The sequence below is a fragment of the Vidua chalybeata genome, chromosome 26 (assembly GCF_026979565.1).
Source record: "Vidua chalybeata isolate OUT-0048 chromosome 26, bVidCha1 merged haplotype, whole genome shotgun sequence".
Classification (NCBI taxonomy): Eukaryota; Metazoa; Chordata; class Aves; order Passeriformes; family Viduidae; genus Vidua; species Vidua chalybeata.
This window is the reverse complement of record NC_071555.1, coordinates 1,402,086-1,419,835: the sequence shown is the minus strand read 5'-3', so window position 1 is coordinate 1,419,835 and position 17,750 is coordinate 1,402,086. Positions and strand designations below refer to the sequence as shown.

General features: G+C 58.7%; 1 protein-coding gene across 1 annotated transcript in view; it reads right to left on the bottom strand.

Moving 5' to 3' along the window:
• Positions 1-10,204, bottom strand: part of KCNH6 (potassium voltage-gated channel subfamily H member 6) — a 31,856-nt gene extending 21,652 nt beyond the window's left edge. Inside the window, exons 1-2 of the mRNA XM_053965019.1 lie at positions 10,123-10,204; positions 6,862-7,092 (exon numbers count right to left, since the gene is read on the bottom strand). Of these exons, the coding sequence (XP_053820994.1) occupies positions 6,862-7,092; positions 10,123-10,198 (307 nt within the window). The 5' untranslated portion in view covers positions 10,199-10,204. The remainder of the gene's footprint in view (positions 1-6,861; positions 7,093-10,122) is intronic.
• Positions 10,205-17,750: the final 7,546 nt, after the last annotated feature.

Genomic DNA, 17,750 nt, shown 5'->3' with positions numbered 1-17,750 from the left:
CAGGGCCTCCCGTAATCAGGAGCAGATGGCCGGCATCGGGCAACTTCAAAATCTGCCGTGACGTCAGGGATGTGCACATACACGGACACACACAGGCACAAGAACAGGAAAGAAATGGATATGGTGAAATCTGTTTAAAGACCCCAGCAGCCGTGATTTGTTCATTCCTTCTTTCTTTCTCTCTCTTTCTCTTTCTCTCTTTCTCCACTGCTCACCAAAGGGAGAGGAAATCCACTTCAATGTGTGAGCTGGGGAGGAGAGAGTGGATTTTTGGCAGATAAAGCTGTTTGGGGGCTGCATGGCACATGACAGGTTACCTCCGTGTGGAGCAGGAAGAAGTGAACTCTTTTCCCTCCCTTTGTCAGGACTTTTAGGGGCCTTTAGATGAAGAGATGCCCTGTAAGTGATGCTGAGTGAGTGAGGTGGCATTGTGCCCGGTGGGGTGACACGGTGCCATCCCCAGGATGCCACCGTGCTGGTGTGTGCAGGGGCTGTGCACAGGGGAGCCCACTCATGGATGCTCTCTCCTTTGGTGGGTTAGAAAATGAGGAGGTCTTCTCCCCCCCAGGGGTGATTCTGAAGCATCACTGACTTCCTGGAACCCACATGGTTCATTGGCATGGGCAGCCATCAACTCCGTGCTTCCCCCTGGCCTGGGAATCCTGGTCCAGATAAGCCCAATCCTGGCTCAGGTGCTCTGCATTCCTTCACTGCCCCAGGTTTCCTTCATAAGTTCCTCCATGGCTGTGGGAGGGGATGGGCTCTGAGCTGCTCTCAGGGGGGCTGGATCCTGGCAGGCCCTGTGTGGCATAGGAAAGGGTTAATCCCATGGCCAGTGCTGAACAGCTGAAAACTGGGCCCAGTTACATCCAGTTGGAGGGATATAGGGAGCAGCTGGGAGGTGGCTGGGGGTGGGTTTGGGTGGCAGCTGGTGCCTGGTTTGATCCTGCAAATCTGGGAGGTGCTGAGCTTGAGCAGCCCTGGCCAATGTCACTGTGAGCCCCTCACTGATCCCTTCTTAAATTAAATAAAATAGACTATTTCTGTTGGGAGGGAACTACAGCAATAATCTAGTCTAACTGCCTGGCCAATTCAGGGCTGGCCAAAAGTTAATCCCCCTCCAAAACCAGGGGGAATCACCCCAGAAGTGGCCCCAACAGGCACAGCCCTGCATGCCAGGAACTCAGTGCCTTGCTCAGACCCACATCACACAGCACGGAGCTGTCAAGGGAATGAGGGAGTATCCGGGTCAGGGATGGGAGCAGCAGATTCCCTTAAGCCTGGCCCAAAGACAGGGCATTCCCCTAGGGTTTGGGGTCTGTGCAGCTGTGATTTGGGGTACCCCCAGCTCTGTGGAGAGGCTGCAGCTGGGAGAGCCGTGGCATTCTCTGCCCTGGCTCAGTTTCCCTATGGTGAGCCAGCCTGGGCTCTGCTGAATGCTGAGCCTCCTCCTCCTTCTTCCCAAAGCCCAGGCACCCCCGACCTGCTGTAGCACCAGCGGGCTGAGCCAGCCCCAGGAGGCACCTCAGGCCTGCCCTCCCATCCTTGTTCCTCCATCGACTGTCCCCATCCATCTGACTGTCTCTTCCCTTCAGCTGTTCAGCTAATCTGTCTCCATCCATCTAATTTTATCCAGCCACCAAATGATCTCTTGGAGGAGCCCTGGGGGCATTCACAACCTGCCCGTGCTCTGTGGCCACCAGCATGAGGGTGCCTGTGCCCATCTGGGGTGAAACCCAGCCTGGGGGCTGCAGAGAGGCCTTGGCAGGGGGGGGTACCACATGGATGCTGGTTTGAAGGGCCCCACAGCCAGTGTGGTGGGCTTGTATGGGCTGGGCAAACCAGCTCATTCCCTAAACTTCTGGTTTGATCTTCCAGCCCGGCTCCCCCAAGCTGAGAGTGAGGTTTGTGCTTTCTGACCCACCGTGTCTTCTGACCTTGATAAAAGCCAACACTTAATAACACTAAAAATGTCATTGTTGGGGGCCCTCCCTCCCTGTGCCTCTTATCCCCCGCAGGCTCCGGTGGTTAATGCACTTGTCAGTATCATCAGTATTAAACTAATCAACAGGACACGGGGGTTTCCGAGAGCCGGACACAAGCCAGTATTGTTATGAATATTAAAAAAGCGAGCTATTAATCTGTGCCTGGAGCTCTTACCCAGGCCTGCCCTCCCCCCGGCCAGGAGATTTAATCTGCAGGGTCTCATGGCAGAGTGGCTAAATCTATAGTGGTATTATATAAAGGAGCAGAGGAGAGGGGCTGGGAAGGGCACGGAGGGGACGGGGGCAGCGATGGGAACAGAGCTGTGCTCTGGAGATGGCTGGCATGCCCAGAGAGAAGCCTGGAGGACCAAGCTGTGCTCCCACCCTGGGATAAATCAGTGTCAGGGCTGGGTAGAACTTCAAAGGGAAGTGCAGATTGCTGGGAGGCCCTAAAGCAAATCCCTGAGGTGGGATTGGAAAAAAAATGGAGATAGAGTGAGCTAGTGGGAGATTGGTGACTCTTGGGACCTGGGGTGAGCCCCTGCATCCCCCTGCACAGGGAGGGATGTGCAGCACAGGGTCTGCCCTGGCCCCTCTCCCCACACCCAGACAGGGCATCAGGAGACAGAAACCCTCCAGGACACCAGGCCAGCAAAAATGACCTTATTAAGAAACATCAGCGGGACAGAGGTTCCCCTGTGCAGTGAGGAAGGGCAGGGGTTTGTGTGCTTGCAGGTCTCGCTGGCTGGGAGCAGCAGTGGAGAAGGAAAATCAGGAGTGTCAGCTGGCTGAGGGTACCCACCAAAATGTTGCCACAAGGAAGATCCAAGCCTAGCAGGGTGCTTTTGGGTGCAGGTGGAAGGACGCTCTGATCCCCAGGAGCCAAAAGGGGTCCTGGATCAATACAGTGGGTTGGCAAAATGCATCTTAACCTCCTCTGCAAGCGAAGTGAGTGGCTGAGTCTAGGCCCCCAGTCCTTCAATCCCGCTGGCTGCAGGAATTAGTCCATCTCAGAGCGGGGCTGTGTGGCCAAAGCTGCAGTGCTGACAGCATTTCCTGGGGCCATCCGGCCATCCCAGGGCCCTGCTCCCATGGCACATGGGGCTCCCTCCCACTGGGGATGCAACAGTCATTAAGGATGAGGATGGAGAGCTTGGGGTGGGAATCAGGGACTCTGCCAGGGCAGGGATTTTAGGAGAAAGCCTGCTCCAGGCAGCATTCTTAGAGGTGCTGGGGATGATCTGGGCCTGTCCTTTTGTTCGTGGGACATCAGGTCCAAGCAAAAAGCATCTGTGGAGCAACAGAGGATGAAAAATGTGTCTCTTCCAGCTCTCTGCCCTAGTCACACTGGCCCTAGGGCACAGCCAGGGCAATGGGGGTGCCTGGAGCTGCAGCACAGCCGTGCCAAGGATGGCAGAATCGGCTCCGCAGCGCAGGATCTCTGGCACCAGAGCTTTTGCCATTGTGAGGCGGGATGTTTATAAGTTCCCATCTGGAGCTGGGCCCTGGTGTCCATCCCTTTCCCAAGGTCACAGATTGACCCTTAAAGCAAACAGCAAGCAGCAAACAGCCCTAGCTTGGCATAAACCCCATGGGTTTGTATAAGCCAAGAGCTCAACTTGGGGTTGGGGTTTGTCAGCTGTCTGTGTCTTCCTACTCCTCCAACACCCAAAAAGGCCCCTTAATCCTGCCTTGACCCCACCATGGGGCAGGAGCAGAGGCTCCCTGGGGCTGCCAGCACCAAGTCCCTGACAGTGCCAGGATCCAGCAGCTGCTGGTGGGATTTGCCCTCCTGCTCCCAGTGCACCCGTTGGGCGCGTCACATTCTGCTGTTTACAAAGCTGTATGGAGAAACCCTGGCTGGATCCATCCCCCTGCCTTAGCCAGGCTTCCTGGCAGCAGCTGCTGGAGAGGTGCAGTGCCACGGATGTGCCCTGGGCTGGGGACAGAGGGGACATGTCACATGAGTGCCCCTGCCCCCTTTGGGTGCATTGGCACTTCCCAACCCACGCCTGCCTGGCTGCTTGCTTGACCCCCACCCATGGGGACCTGCTGGGGGGAGATGCTGAGTGGCACAGGGCACCCCAGTCACTCTCTGACCCTCCCACTCCTGGAGCCCCCGGGGGAAAATCCTGTCTTCCGCACCAGTGTTAGGAGTTTGCTGGCCGGGTCCCAGTCCCTAATCCCAGTTCCATGGGGCCTGACACGAGCTGCTGCTGGAGGGGACAAGCTGTGGGCCCTGCCCAGGAAAGGACAGCATGGCAGGGCTGGGGCTGCCCCACCAGCTGCTCCAGCTGTCACAGCCACATCTCCCCTTTCATATTCATCAGCATCACATTCACGCAGATTAAGCAGAGCGAGTGCCACCAGCTGCTGCTGCTCAGGCCACGCTAGCACCGTGGCACTCAGCACCTGTGGCCACCTTCTGCTCTGGGGACCCCGTGAGCCCTGGCCAGTGGCTTCTCTGCAAAGCACATCCCCACCTGGGGAGGGGAAAAACCAACCCTGGGTGCAGCTCAGCTCCTCAGTGTCGTCCTCAGGGGATGATTTGAGCTCACCCTGGCCACAGTGGACAGTGTGTCTCCAGGGCTGGAGGCCATGGCTGCTCCTTGCTGTGCCAGGAGCTGATCCCGTGCTGACCCCCCTGTCTGGGCCAGTTCCAGCTGTGTAGCATCTTGTAAGGAAATTAACTTTTCACTGATCTCCCAGCTTTGAGCTGGGGATTAGAGCTCACACGCGCTGCGGACGAGTTCTTCCCTCTTTCCAAGGCCTTTTTGGGGCTGGTGGGGCAGGGAGGGACAACTGCCCTGCCTGGGCTGGTCCCACCTTCCCCCATGGAACCCCTTGGTTCCATTTTGGATTTGGGCTCACTGTTGGCACCCCTGGCTCGTTTGGCTCTGTTTATAATTATAATTAGGTGATGGGCATCGGGGTGGGGACCGAGCAGCCAGGCTGTCCCCAGGGACACGCATCCCCATCACTCAGCATCCTGCCTGACCCCAGAACCCACTGGCCCAGACACCCTTGGGTGGCCCCTTCCTACCTACCTCCATCCATCCCACCCTGGCCCTGCTTGGGTGTCTCCAAGGGGCAGATTTTGGGTATAACATTGCCTCTCGTCAGCCAGAAAAGCGAGGAAACAACCCCGCGAGCTGCAGAGCCGGGAGTACCGCAGTAATAAACAGCAGGTCGAGGCTGGAGATTGGTGCTGCTGGTATGAAAAAGAGGACAGGCAGGTTCGGAGCTCCGCCGGCTAATTAAGCAGCAGCTCCCTATAATGCAAAAGCCTTTTCTTTGCCGATAAGACCCATTTATAATGGGCCGAGCGGTCGCAGGCTGAGTGCTGGGGGGAAACAATTGGAAAGCATTCTGCTGGTGGGGTTGGGTTTTAAAAATAGACATGAAGGGTTTGCTTCTGGGCTTTTTTTTATTTTTTTCCCCCTCTTTTTTAATAAAAAAAGAGAAGAAAGCAGTTCAGAGCTGCAATGAGAGTTCCCCATGGCCTAGAGGAAGAGCAGGGCTCTGAGGACAGCACCGAGCATCCCGTGAGCCCGGCAGGAATGCTTCAAAGCAGGGAGCACGGTGATGGATCAGGCTTGCAAGCCAAGTAGTCCCCAGGGATGGAATGGGAAACTATCCTGAAGGAGGGAGGAAGGAAATGGACCAGGGCTGCACATGCTGTCCTTGCCACAGCCAGTGCACGGCCACGCAGTGGCATTGGATGGGAGCAGGGGGACAGCGTGTGCTACTTCTCTGTGTCTCCTGCACTGCGCTGGGCTCCAGCCAGGCCCTGCAACTGCTGAAGGGGGGGACTTGCACCCAGACCTGGCACCACTCATGGCCCCTCTCCACCCAGGAGTGCCCCACAGGAAGAGCCTCGACCCTGTGGCCTGATCCTACCACCACAGGGTCGGGTCCTGACGGGATAACGCCGGGATAACGCGCGGAGGTGCTGCCAGTGAATAGCTCCAGGGGCCGATACGCTGGCACCTGGATGCCAGCCCGGGAGATAGGGTCTGGGAGGGAGGCCAGGACTCCTGGCTGCCAGCGCCCAAGATAGGGTGCTGGGCTGGCAAAAGCCTTCCTTTTGCTTCCAGTGGTTCTCCTCTAACTGGCTGTCCGGGAGCTGCCAGCAGTGGGGTGCAGCCCTCTGCTCAGGCCAAGCCCCTGTCAATACAATCTGAAGCCATGGGAAAGCTCCCTAGGTTAAAAAAAGGAAACTTCATATTTTTAACCTCCTGTGAGCACCGGACCTGCATTTCCCTGCCTCTGGGAGCCCTGGCCACTGCTGTTTTGCAGCATCAAGCACTAAATATTTATTTAACTTCCTGCCGTATTAGAACTAATCACTCGTATTTTCCATCAAAGCTTCATTTTCATCTTAACGTAATTCCATCTGTGCACGCACAGCCGCATCCTGCTCACTGGAAAGGCAGCTCTGAGGCCGTCGGCTGCACCCACTCTCAGCAGAGATGGGGGGTCTGTCTCATCTCACCTTGGAGCACAGACTGGGACACCCGTGTCTGAGCCTGGCTTCTCCATGGGCTTCCCACTGGGTTCTCATTCCCGGTGCAGGGATCCCACAAGCAATGACATTGCTTGTCCCAGGAGCTCCGAGCCATCCCCAAGGGCTCACAAATGACCTGATTCCCAAATAATCTGGCAACATCCTCTATTGCTCAAGGTCCCAATGTGCTCCATGACAGCAGAGATGCCTCCATCCCACCAGGAGCCACTTTGTTCTCAGCAAAGCCCTGAGCCTGGCTGCAATCCTGATGCCCTGGCAGCATCAGATCCCGTTTGTCTCCCACCACAGCCGAAATGCGGGGCAGGTCACACCGCCCGCCGCTGCATCACCCCACAGAGCGACTCTTACTGTCTTTGCGGTAGTAGAGGATCTCGAGCTTGCACTCCTCGGAGCCGAGCAGGGCCTGGGTGAGCTGGGCGATGGAGCTCTTGGTGGTGTCGGGGCCGGTGAGGAAGTCGCAGGTGCAGGGCTGCTGCATCACCTCCACGCGGGAGTAGCCGAACATCTCGCAGAAGCCGTCGTTGCAGTAGATGATGGCACAGTTCTCCATCTGGGCGTTGGCAATGAGGAACTTGCGGTCTGCGGGGAGGCAGAGCACGAGGCTTAGAGGGGTGGTGGGGACCCACGGGGACTGGGGGCAGCCTGGGTGCAGGGGGCGAGCTGGCGGATTTTGATGTCACCCGCTGTGGGGCTTGTGCAGAGACAGGCTCCCTGGGGACACTGGGGACAGGTCTGGGGGGAGAGTGGCTGACCTCAGCCCACGCAGTGCCAAGGATGGCACTCTCTGCTCTTCAGAGAGAGAAAATGTCCCCAGTTCAATGTGCATTTGTGACTGTGGGGTCAGGGGGACCCAAAGCGGGGGTTCTCAGGAGAGGCATTTTTGCTGGGATTGGCCAATCCCTGCAGCCTTGGCATTTCACCGCTGGCATGTGGGGACTCTCTGCTGTCTAATGGGCAACCTGTCCCTGACCGGCACTGCAGGCAGAGGGGAGAGCTGCAGCCTCTGTCCCTCCCCAGGAGCTTATCAGGGACCTGAGTTATCTCAGACTTTCCACCCTTGCTCAGATTTGACTGAAGTCAGGCAAGGGGCAAGAGGAGGAGTGAGTGTAAGGCTTGGCTTCATGGGAAGCAGGGGTGAAACCCATCACATTAATGATTCTCCTGATACTTTACAGGATAATTGTGCCTTTGGGCTGAAGGTGAAATCCAGGCTCTGCTGGGCTTTGTGGACCCTGTGCTCAAAAAGTAAAGTGCTCAAGGGAAGGAAAAGGGAAACTGAGGCAGAGAGTGGTGCTGCAGCCACCTAGGCTGGGCTGGGGCCAGACTTGCTGCCTTGCCAGGGTGTGTGGCAGTGCTGCACAGCCCACGTCATCCAGCCCACATGGAGCCACTTCCATCCTTATCTTGGGGTGAGCTCTGATTTGGTTTGATTTTGTTTTTTTTTTAAGGATATCGGGGAGTGCTGGGCTCTGGAACAGGTTTGCTGGGATGTGACAGGGGGCTGGATGCTTACGTGGTGAATGCCACATCCCCCCCCAGCAGCATCTCCCTCAGCATTTGGCATCAGCTCCGGGCTGGAGCTGAAGGCAAGTCTGAGCAGAGGGTCCATTTGGAGGCTGCCTCCCAGCCCAGACCCCAATTAATCTCCTGGATTACCCAGGAATGGCATCTGCAGCTGGCGTGCTCCAGAACCCTGCTGCACTCCAGCCTCACGGGGAATTTCACCCAAATGCAAGAGAAACCTCTGCACAGCTGCGGCACCGAGCGCTGGGACCTGGTGGGGCGGGGGGACCCCTCCCAGGCACATCAGGCCTGTCCCCCATGGCACCTGCAGAGTCCCAGCTCTGCAGGATGCCTGCCAGTGAAACCAGTGTCCCCAGGGATGCTGCACGAGTCTCCCGCTTCATTCCACCCTCTGACAGCCCCTTGGTAGCCCTTTATGGGGGACTCCCACTCTGGCACCTTTCCCTTTCCCACACAGGGCTGACGCTGGTGCCGATGCTGCAAACAGCACAAGCCACCACAGACAAATGTTTCCCAGCTCCTTCTTCCCGATCCTTCTCTATCCAAACTGCTTCAGCAGCTGGAAGACAGCACTAGGAGGGGACCTTCTCCCAGAGCCCTACTCCTGGGGCACACTCCCCACCTGTGATGAACAGTTTCCCCATCCAGTGTCAGCTCCATGGACTGGATCCAGTCTGGATCCTGGCTGGGCTGGCGCAGGACAGGATTTACAGGGCTGGCAGGGCGCCGGAGCAAGCTGTGCTGAGCACAGGGATGTGACCAAGACCAGGATGGGAAGGAGCTGCAGAGCCAGGTCTCCTTGGGGGTTTTTTCACCCCCAATTTGCTTTCTGCAGAAAATCACCTGCAGATTTTCCCTTGGTCCCACAGTACCAGGGCTCTGCACCAGCCCTGGCAGGGAAGAATTGGGCCCCTCTGGCTGCAACGGGGACTCACCAGGAGCAGCTACACCCATGGGAGCTGCGGCGTTGGGGGTGCAGGCACCCACAGGCACGGAAGAACTCGCTGCCTGTAGCAAAGATGTATTAGGTGTGCTGGTTTGGTGTCTCCCAACACCTGTCACAGCACGAAACTGCCGCGGGGGAGCGTGGGGTGATGTTTCGGCAGAACCCAGCTGGTGCCCGACATGGCTGGCAGAGTGCAGGCAGGGGACAGGGGGCCTGGCTGCCTCCTCGCTGTCACGCCTCACCGCGTGGCCCCGCTGCTCCCCAGCCGCCGCTTCCCAGGGGGAACTGATAGGAACCAGGGACAGTTTTTCTCACTTTCCATCCCCAGGGTCACGTCAGTCACTGCCAGGCCAGGCAGCGCAGAGCCTGCAGGGATGGCAGCGCCAGGGAATTTGCACACTCGGGAAACTTGGGCACCAGAAAACCCACAGTGAGCCCGGGCAGTGGGGGGTGCACGGCCCCGGCACCCCACAGCAGCCCCCCGAGCTCAGTTTTTGGGGGACCCCGGTCCCCTGGTCCCCTCCCGTCATCCTCAGCATTGTAGGGGGGACCCAGCCCCCTTGGGGTGCCCAGAGAGTGGGAGCGGAACCCCCGCGCCCCCACGCAGCCACACGCAAACCCCAGCGCTCCCCTATGTGCACGGACCTTCCTCTGCATTTGACACGAAACCAGCCCAAAAATTCATATAAAGGGATTACTCGGAGCAACAGCAAATGGCAACATTTCACCAGGGACGGCGGCCGCCGAGAGCGCAGAGTTGAAGGCAAACAGGCAGCGAGCCCGACTGCGCTGGGTACACCCTGTCCCCCAGTCCAGCCGGCCGGGACCCCCTCCCCGCCAGCCCGGGCACAGCGTCCCAGCCCGGGGGCTGCGAGGGGTCGCGGCGTCCCCAGCCCCCGGGGAAACACCGAGGCTGGGATGGCTCGTCCCCATGTGTCGCCCTGTCTATAAATACCCGCGGGGACACTGCCTGGCTGTCGCCCACCCCTCTCCCCCCCTCGGGAGGTCACAGGGGCGCCTCCGTGCCCCCGGGGACACCCTCCCGCCTTCCCCCCCCTCCTCTCCCCGCTCTGCTTCGAAGTTGGGGGGCCGCCCCGGCCGCGGGGGAGCGGAGCGGGACCGGAGGGTGCGGTACTCACTTTGTCCTTCAAATTTGCGAATGATGGTGTCCAGGTAGGTGTTTTGGGGGGCCACATGGCCCCGGCGCACCGGCATCGCTCCGCTGCGCTCTGCGCGCCCCGGGAGCAGCGGAACTTGCCGCGGGCGCGGCGGGGAGCGCGGCCCGGCCCCGGAGCGGCGCGGCACGGCACGGCGCGGCCCCGCTCCGCCTCACCCCAGGGCTGACCGAGCTCTGGAGCCCAGCCGGCCCGGGGCTCCCATGCTCCCGGTGGCCGGAAGGGGGAACCCCTCCGCCCGCCCTGCCGCGCCCGGCCCCGGGCGGGGGCGGCCGGGGAAGATGAGGATGGGAGGGGGAAGCGGGGGAGAGAGGGGGGAGCACCCGCTTGAAAGCGGGAGAAAATAATAGAATAAAATAATAAGAGTAGAAATCCCCAAAGTGCTTAGTCACCGCTGCCCCGGCCAGCCGGAGGAGCCGTCAGCAGCAACAGCTGCCGGCCGGGGAGCGCGCACCCCCCGGAGGCCCCCGGGGCTCCCCCGGACCCCCCGGCATCTCGCGGCACCGGCACCCGCACGGCCCCGTCTGGCACCGGCCCCGAGGGCGGGGGGGGCTCCGGGGCGGGGCGCGGGGCGGGCCGGGGGAGCAGGTGGGTGCTGGGGGTGCGGGGGTGGGGTCCCCGAGGGGCTGGGGCAGGGGGTGCTGAGAGGTGAAAGGGGCTCTGGGGCGCTGGGACGGGGAATGACTAGAGGCTGGGGGGAGAATCCCTATGGGGCTGGGATGGGGGGCGCTTGGCGGGGGTGGGGATGGGGTCCTCGGGGTGCTGGCGAAGGATGTCCTGGAGGTTTGGGGTGTTGGAGCTGGAGGTTGTGCTGGGGATGTGGGGATTTGGTGGGAGCGCAGCTGAAGGGTGTTGGGGGCGCTGGGGGAAGGGGTGGTGGAGGAAGGGGTGCTGGAGAGGGGTGCTGGAGGAGGAGGCACCGGGAGCGCCGGGAGCTGCCGGGTGGGGATGGTGAAGGAGGATGGTGGAGGAGGGAGTGATGAAGAGCGTTGGGGTGCTGGGGGTGGCAGAGGAGGGGATGCCGGGGTGCAGGGGTGGTGCAGGGGAGGAGGAGATGCAGAGCTGCAGAGGCAGAAGAGGGGGTGCTGCTGGGTGCAGGGGTTGGAGGGGGCAGTGTCTGTGGGTGCCAGGGGGCAGGAGCAGAGGAGAGGGTGCTGAGGAGGGGGCGCAGGGGCGCAGCCCGAGTAGGGAGTGTCAGAGGGTGAAAATGGGGTGCAAGGGGAGGGGAGCGGGGGGCTCTGTCGGGACGTTGGGAATGCCGGGGGGGAGGTCAGGGTGCTCCCAGAGGTCCCTGAGGTTCCGAGGAGGAGGTCAGGGTGTTCCTGAGGGGCCGGGGGTGCCGGGTGCCGCTCCAGGTGCGGGGCCCCGCACCTGGCGCTGTCCAGTGGAGGTGGTGCTGAAGGGGCGTGCGGGGCGGGTGGGAGGGGGGGACCGGCTGCTTCTTTTTGGGGGGGGCCTTGCCATGGGACGAGCCGGTCTTGCGCAGGGCTCTGCGGGCACGGCAAATCCTTGAGGAACACGGAGCGGTCTGAGAGTCCTGAGAACTCTGAAGGACGTGGAGAGTCCACGGCGTCCTGGGAGCTCTGGTGGACATGGAGAATACAGGAGGTTCCAGGGTTCTGGGGTCACAGAAAGCTCCATGGGCCCTGTAGAGCACGGGGGCTCTGGTGGGTCCCCAGGTCTCTTGGGGGACCCCCATCACATCGGGGTCCCATGGTGATGCTGCACGGCTAGAGCAGATATTCAGACCTAGACCCAATTCAGTTCTTCTCCTGCCCACCTCAGGGGTGGAGGCCAAGGGGACTAGCTCCCTTTCCTTCCTGAGAAATCCACTCTGGCTGACCCTCTTCTCCCGTGTCCACTGCTAAGGACAGTGTCCACTGAGGGGCTTTCTATTATTATTTTGTTATGCATGATTTTTCAGGCATGAAATTGCTCTAAGAGGATTACGGTCCATTATCATCAGCAGAAGTGTTTTGCTGGGATTTTCAATTAATATTCCAGTGCACCTCAGTGATGTCCATGTGGACCAGGCCATGCCAGTGGGGCACTCGACCCACAGCATGGTTTGCCCGGTTTGCCTCCTGTCCCTTGGCCAGCAATGCAAGTGGGTGAGGCAAGTGCCCTTTCAGGCCCATTTTGGAGCCTCAGTGCTGTTTTTATCTCCATCTCTCAGAGAAGTCAGCCTTCCCTAACGCAGAAAAACTTGTTCTATTGTTGAGGAGGGTGAAAAACCCATTATCTCCCCCCATCCACTCTGCACACTGCCTCTGCCGTGATTTACTGCGACTCGTGGAGGATGTTTTGCTCTATATTACACAGATGCAGCTTAATAGCATGGGGGAGGGAGAGGGACACAGAGTCCAGACTCCTGCCTTCTCTGTTTTCTTGTTGATATACTGTGTGACTCAAGGGAGACAGCTCTGTGCTGCAATTTCCTTTAGAAAATAGGGACATTGGTCACTTGGCCTGGTAAAACCTCTTTGAGATTCCTGGATGACCAGTTCTGCAGGGGAAAGCAAACTATTACTACTACAGCTAATATGATAGTAATTATGATTATTAATCACCAGGCAGTCAGGATTTAAGGCTGGCCTCCTGCCCTCCTCTCATCCCATAAATCAGTCCGGGATGTTCATGGACACATCACGTGGATGAGGATGTGTCTGACAGAAAGGGCACGTGCCGGCTCAGAGCCCTCCTGGTGGGGTCCAGAAGGCACCAGCACAGCTCTGGGCATGGGGCAGGGAACAGCCCCGGTGCCTCCAGCCCCTCTGCCAGGGCTGGGCTCTGCAATGACCCCAGAAAGGTCTGTCCTGCTCCAGCCATGGCAGTGGGGATCCTTTGATCCCACGTTCTCCACGCAGGGAGTTCGTTCCGGTGGAAGAACCTCTCTTACCTGCCCTCTTCCCCACACAGCCCTTGCATATGGAGCTGAGTCATGTCATTCTCTTTCAGGTTATTGTTGACTAAGCTCCGGGAGCCTCCCAGTGCACCCATGGTTCTTCCAGTCCCCTCACAGCTCCCCAGTCCCCTCAGTGCATCCCTGTAGGGGCAGGTCAGCCACGCAGCTGCAGTCCGTGCCCTGCCTCCCTGCCCTCTTTGGAGCACTTTATGCCCAGACTTTATCAATTCCCTGGGTTTTAAGCATATGCTTGTAGTTAATCCCGTGCTTACATTTTATCCCAAATTGGAAAAATTGGGGTCTTTGGGCAAATTCTCCTGCTGTTCAAGTCAGCTGAAGGGCTCCCTCTAATTTAACTGAACAGTAATCCTCTCTCTCCCTGCCCTGCTCTCCTCCTCCTCCCTCACTCAGTTCTACTTCTCCCCCCTCCTCCTCCTCCTCCTTTTCCTCCTCGCTGAATGTTTTTGAGGTTTTACTCCTTTCCTCTTTTTTTTTTTTTTTTTTTTTTTTTTAATTTTTATTCTTCCTTCCCACACCCTGGGGAATCAGTGGGAAACTACCTGGTTTCCAAGGGCAAAGGAGACCTGGGTGCTTCCCAAGGGTGTCCTCCCCCTCCCTGCTCCTGGAAGTGCAGGGATTTCTAATCTGTGAAGGAAATCATCACCTGCTCAGTGAGGGGCTGCCCTGGGCCGGCACAGGCACACTGGGAAAGGAGATGCAGCCTTAATGGGGTATGGATTTGTGGTGGGAGGTGTGGGATGGAGGGGATGGGAGCCCACTTGGATCCCAGCATGGCAGCTGTCGGCTGGCGCTTGCCAGGAGAAATGTTTGCCAACCGAGACGCGACATTTCTCCCTATTTCTGTAATTAGAGCCACACTGCAAACACAGCTGGGAAGGGAGAGACAGGGCTTTCGTGGTCCCCAAAGCTGCTTCCAGCCACCAGGACTGTCCCCAGACACTCTCAGGTGTCTTTCTGCCTGGCATGGCTCATGCCCCTGCTGTGCCCTTCACCTTTGGAAGATGCTCCACGGATGTGACACGGGATGGAGGACTTGGGGCTATAAATTTATTTTGCAGGTGGAAGGATGCTCCTTGTTTTGGCTCCTTTCTCTGCCTCACCACTCCAAATCTTGAGGTATTTTTTAAGGCTCTCACCTCCGCACTGTTTGTTAAGTAAAAAACAAAATCCCAAAACAAGGGTGAAACGTGCAGCCAAATTGAACTCTCATCAGCCTGGGCCTTCCCAGCCCTGGGAGACTGCAAATCTGGAAAGGACTCAGTGACATTAAACCAAGTCACGGACATTGTTTCCTGACAAAGCCACTTCCCACTTGTAAGTGGCAGGAAATGCCACGGAGACTCTGCTCTGGGACGTGGCCTGCTCAGGTCATGGCATCCCCCCTGGCATCCTGCCTGTCCTCACTGCACAGCAGGGGAAACTGAGGCACGGGGCAGGCTCGTGACTCACCTGCCAGGAGGATGGATGGGGCCTGCAGGCTGCAATAACTCGTGACGCTGCAGGGAAGAGCAGGGAAAGGCAGCATGCCCTGGGAAGGGGGTGCTGGCAGCGGCTGCAGCGGGTCTGTCTGATTGGAAACTCTCCTGGGCAAGGGGGGGTAGGAGCCTGTGCCGAGTTCCCAGCACTTTTGGTGGGGGACAGTTCTCTCCCTGTCACCTGGGATGCCTCAGTGGGACACTGTCAGCCCCGAAGGGTGGGGACAGTTCCCCACCAGCAGTGGGAGATGGGCAGAGCCTGCTTTGGGGTCCTGCTGCTGAGGCACCCTGAGACAGGGCGATGCTGCCCGTGCAGGGTAGGGTCTCTGTGGGGCTGGGGAGGGTCAGCACAGCTGGCACCCCTGGGCACATCCCCTGGGAAGGATGGCACCCCACTGGGTGCCCGGTGCATCCAGCCACAGGCACGGATGACACTCCTCCATCAGGGATGGACATCGGGAGCGTAGAGATGTCATTTGGCTTGGATCTGGCCCTGTCCCCCTTGGTAGGGAATTCTAGCTAAGCCATGGGGCTGGGAAGAGTCTGAACGTGCTTGGGGGGGAATATGGGGTTTTGCCCCTCACCCCCAAATTCACCTTTACCCCCCTCAGCCCTGCTTGAACAGTGGGGAGGGAAGGGTGGTGCTGAGCTCGCAGGGGCTGATGCCAAGGGCAGGGAGCTCCAGGGATGGAGCTTTTCCCTCCCTTTCCATCCCTTCCACAATTCTGCTGTCCCCTGAGACCCCCCCCCCAACACCACCTCGCCCCTCTCGTCTGCCCACGGTGGCCCCTTCTGACGGCCCCAGCTGCTGCCGAGCTGTGGCTGCGCATTTCCAGGCGCTCCTTGTCCCCGGGGAAGGGGAATGTGAGGAACGCAGCCCTGTGCACCCTTGTCTGCTCCTGCCTGGCCACCCGTCGGCTAAGAATAGACCTGGCTTGGCCAGGCCTCACCAGCACCAAGGGGCCGTGGGGTGTGGGAACCCCCAGCCACCTTCCTGAGGGGGAGAAATGGACCTGAGAAAATGAAAAATGGGTTCCTCTGATTCCCAAAGGGTCCTCGTGCTGGTGAAGGCAACCCAGAGTGTTTCTTGCTTTGAATTCATGTGATTTTAAAGCAAATATCCTCTGGAAGCTCCATGTACAGGCAGGGGGGGTGCAAAGCAGCCCCCCAAGCCTCAGTACCCACTGCCTCCTGAGCTCCCCTCTAGGAGTTCTGTGAATTAAGGGGGAATCTCCTCCTTTTTTCTGTTTTTACGTTTCTCTTTTCTCCTTAGGGAGTGATTTCGCTGAGCCTCCTAATTTCAGCTTGCAGGCATGATGCAGAAGGCAGAAGGCAGCAAAATCTCTCCAGATGTTATCACAACGGGGAAGGGAAATCATCCTTGGTTTAAAGGTATCTTGTAAAACACTGCTGCCGGCTTGGCAGAGCCCTTGGGGCACGAGCCAGCCCTCACAGCCCTCAGAAGTTTCACCCAGGCCCCCCATCTCAGCCAAGAAGTTCCAGTGGAGCTCAAGGTGGGACCTTCAGCCTCCCCCTGGGCTGGACTGGGCATAACCTTGTGTCCAGCCCCATCTCCTGGGTGAACTTTGCACCTGTGTTGAAGGTGGCCTGGTGTCCAGCCCCATCCCATCTGCTGTGTGGACCTTGGCCCCGTGTGGAAGGCTGGCTGGTGTCCAATCCCACCTGCTGCACAGAGCGTGGAGCTGTGCTGAAGGAGCCTGGTGTCTGCCTCTGTCTTCTGCACGGCTGGTGGGCCTGGGCTGTCTGTGTGCCTCTGGACACAGCGCAGTGCACCCATCATCCACCCTCGTGCCCATGGCCGGGCAAACTCAGCTCCTGTGTGGATTCTCTGATGTCTAGCTGGGGCTGAGTGCATGTTGCACTCCCTGAGTGACAGTGTTCAGTGTGGCTCCTTTTTTTTTCTTTTTCTTTCTTTTTTTTTTTTTTTTTTTTTTAAATTTAATCCTCTTCTCCAGAAAGCAATTTTCATGAAACTTGCAGGATCTTGATGATCTTGGAGACCTCTTTTCCTCCACTAATGGGGGCAGAAAGGAGCCAAGGAGCTCAAAATTACCAGTGAGGAACTGAGCTGGATGGAGCACACCTGCACCAGCCTGCTTTCCCAGGCTGAAAATACACTTGGCTTCCAGCTCAGCTCTCACCGTGCCAGGTCTCTGCTCCATGAGCAACGCACTGCTGGGAAGGGGGGAGAGGAGGGAGCCTGGTGTGCCGGGATAGAAAGCAGATGCACCAGGATGGGGCGAGGGAAGGAGCCCGGAGCTGCTGCTCGCTGGGGCTGGGGCTGCTGCTCCGGGACCTGGGCTCCAGAAAGACGGAAGGTCGGGGTGCCACCTCGCCGTGGGCGTCCTGTGCTCCAGGAGGATGGAAAGCAAACAAACACCCGAGCGTGGGCGGGCAGACACCTGCTTCCTGCTCCTCTGCCAGGTGCAATAAGCCGCTCCCAAGCCTCGGCTTCCCGGCTAAGACACGAGCGAGGGCAGAGGCCACGGGATGGGACAGGGACGGGTGGATCATCCAGATCCCCTCATTTCCCCTGCTGCTTCGGCCTGCAGCAGATCACAGCTCTTTAAGGCTGCAATAATCCCCGGCCTGGGATTAGTTTTGCACCTAATCACTGCAGAACAAATACGAAGTTTTATTTACAGAAGCAGAAGAAAGACGAGGCCGGGGATGGGGAGGACGGGGAGGGGGGGGGGACGGGTGGGCCTCAAAGCACGGCTGATCCCAAGATAATCAGGAGCTGGAGGGCAGCAGGCGATCGCTGACCTTGGAGCCCCCTCCCCGGCTCTTACGTAAATGTGGCACTGGTGCTGGAGTCACCGTGAGCTCCAGCCTGGTGACCCCCAGCCCTTTGAACAGTTCACGTCTGGACTTTGGGGATTCCTGGCCCTGATTCAGCCCCTGCCTTAGGCACGTGCTGCACTGTGAACCCACGAGCTGTCAGCTCTGATGGGAGCAGTGGCTCAGGGGAGGATGGAGACGCTGCAAACGGATGCTGGTCTTTCAGATGGGGAGGGGAGAAGCTGGGCGCTGCAGTTATGCTGCCCCAAAGCCAGACTGCTCCCCAGGGATTTGTGTTTGCACTGCACTGGGGTGGCAGCTCTCCTGCCTGAGAGCCTTGTTCCACTGAGCCCCCAGCCCACATGCAAGAAGAAGCTGAGCTGCTGCTT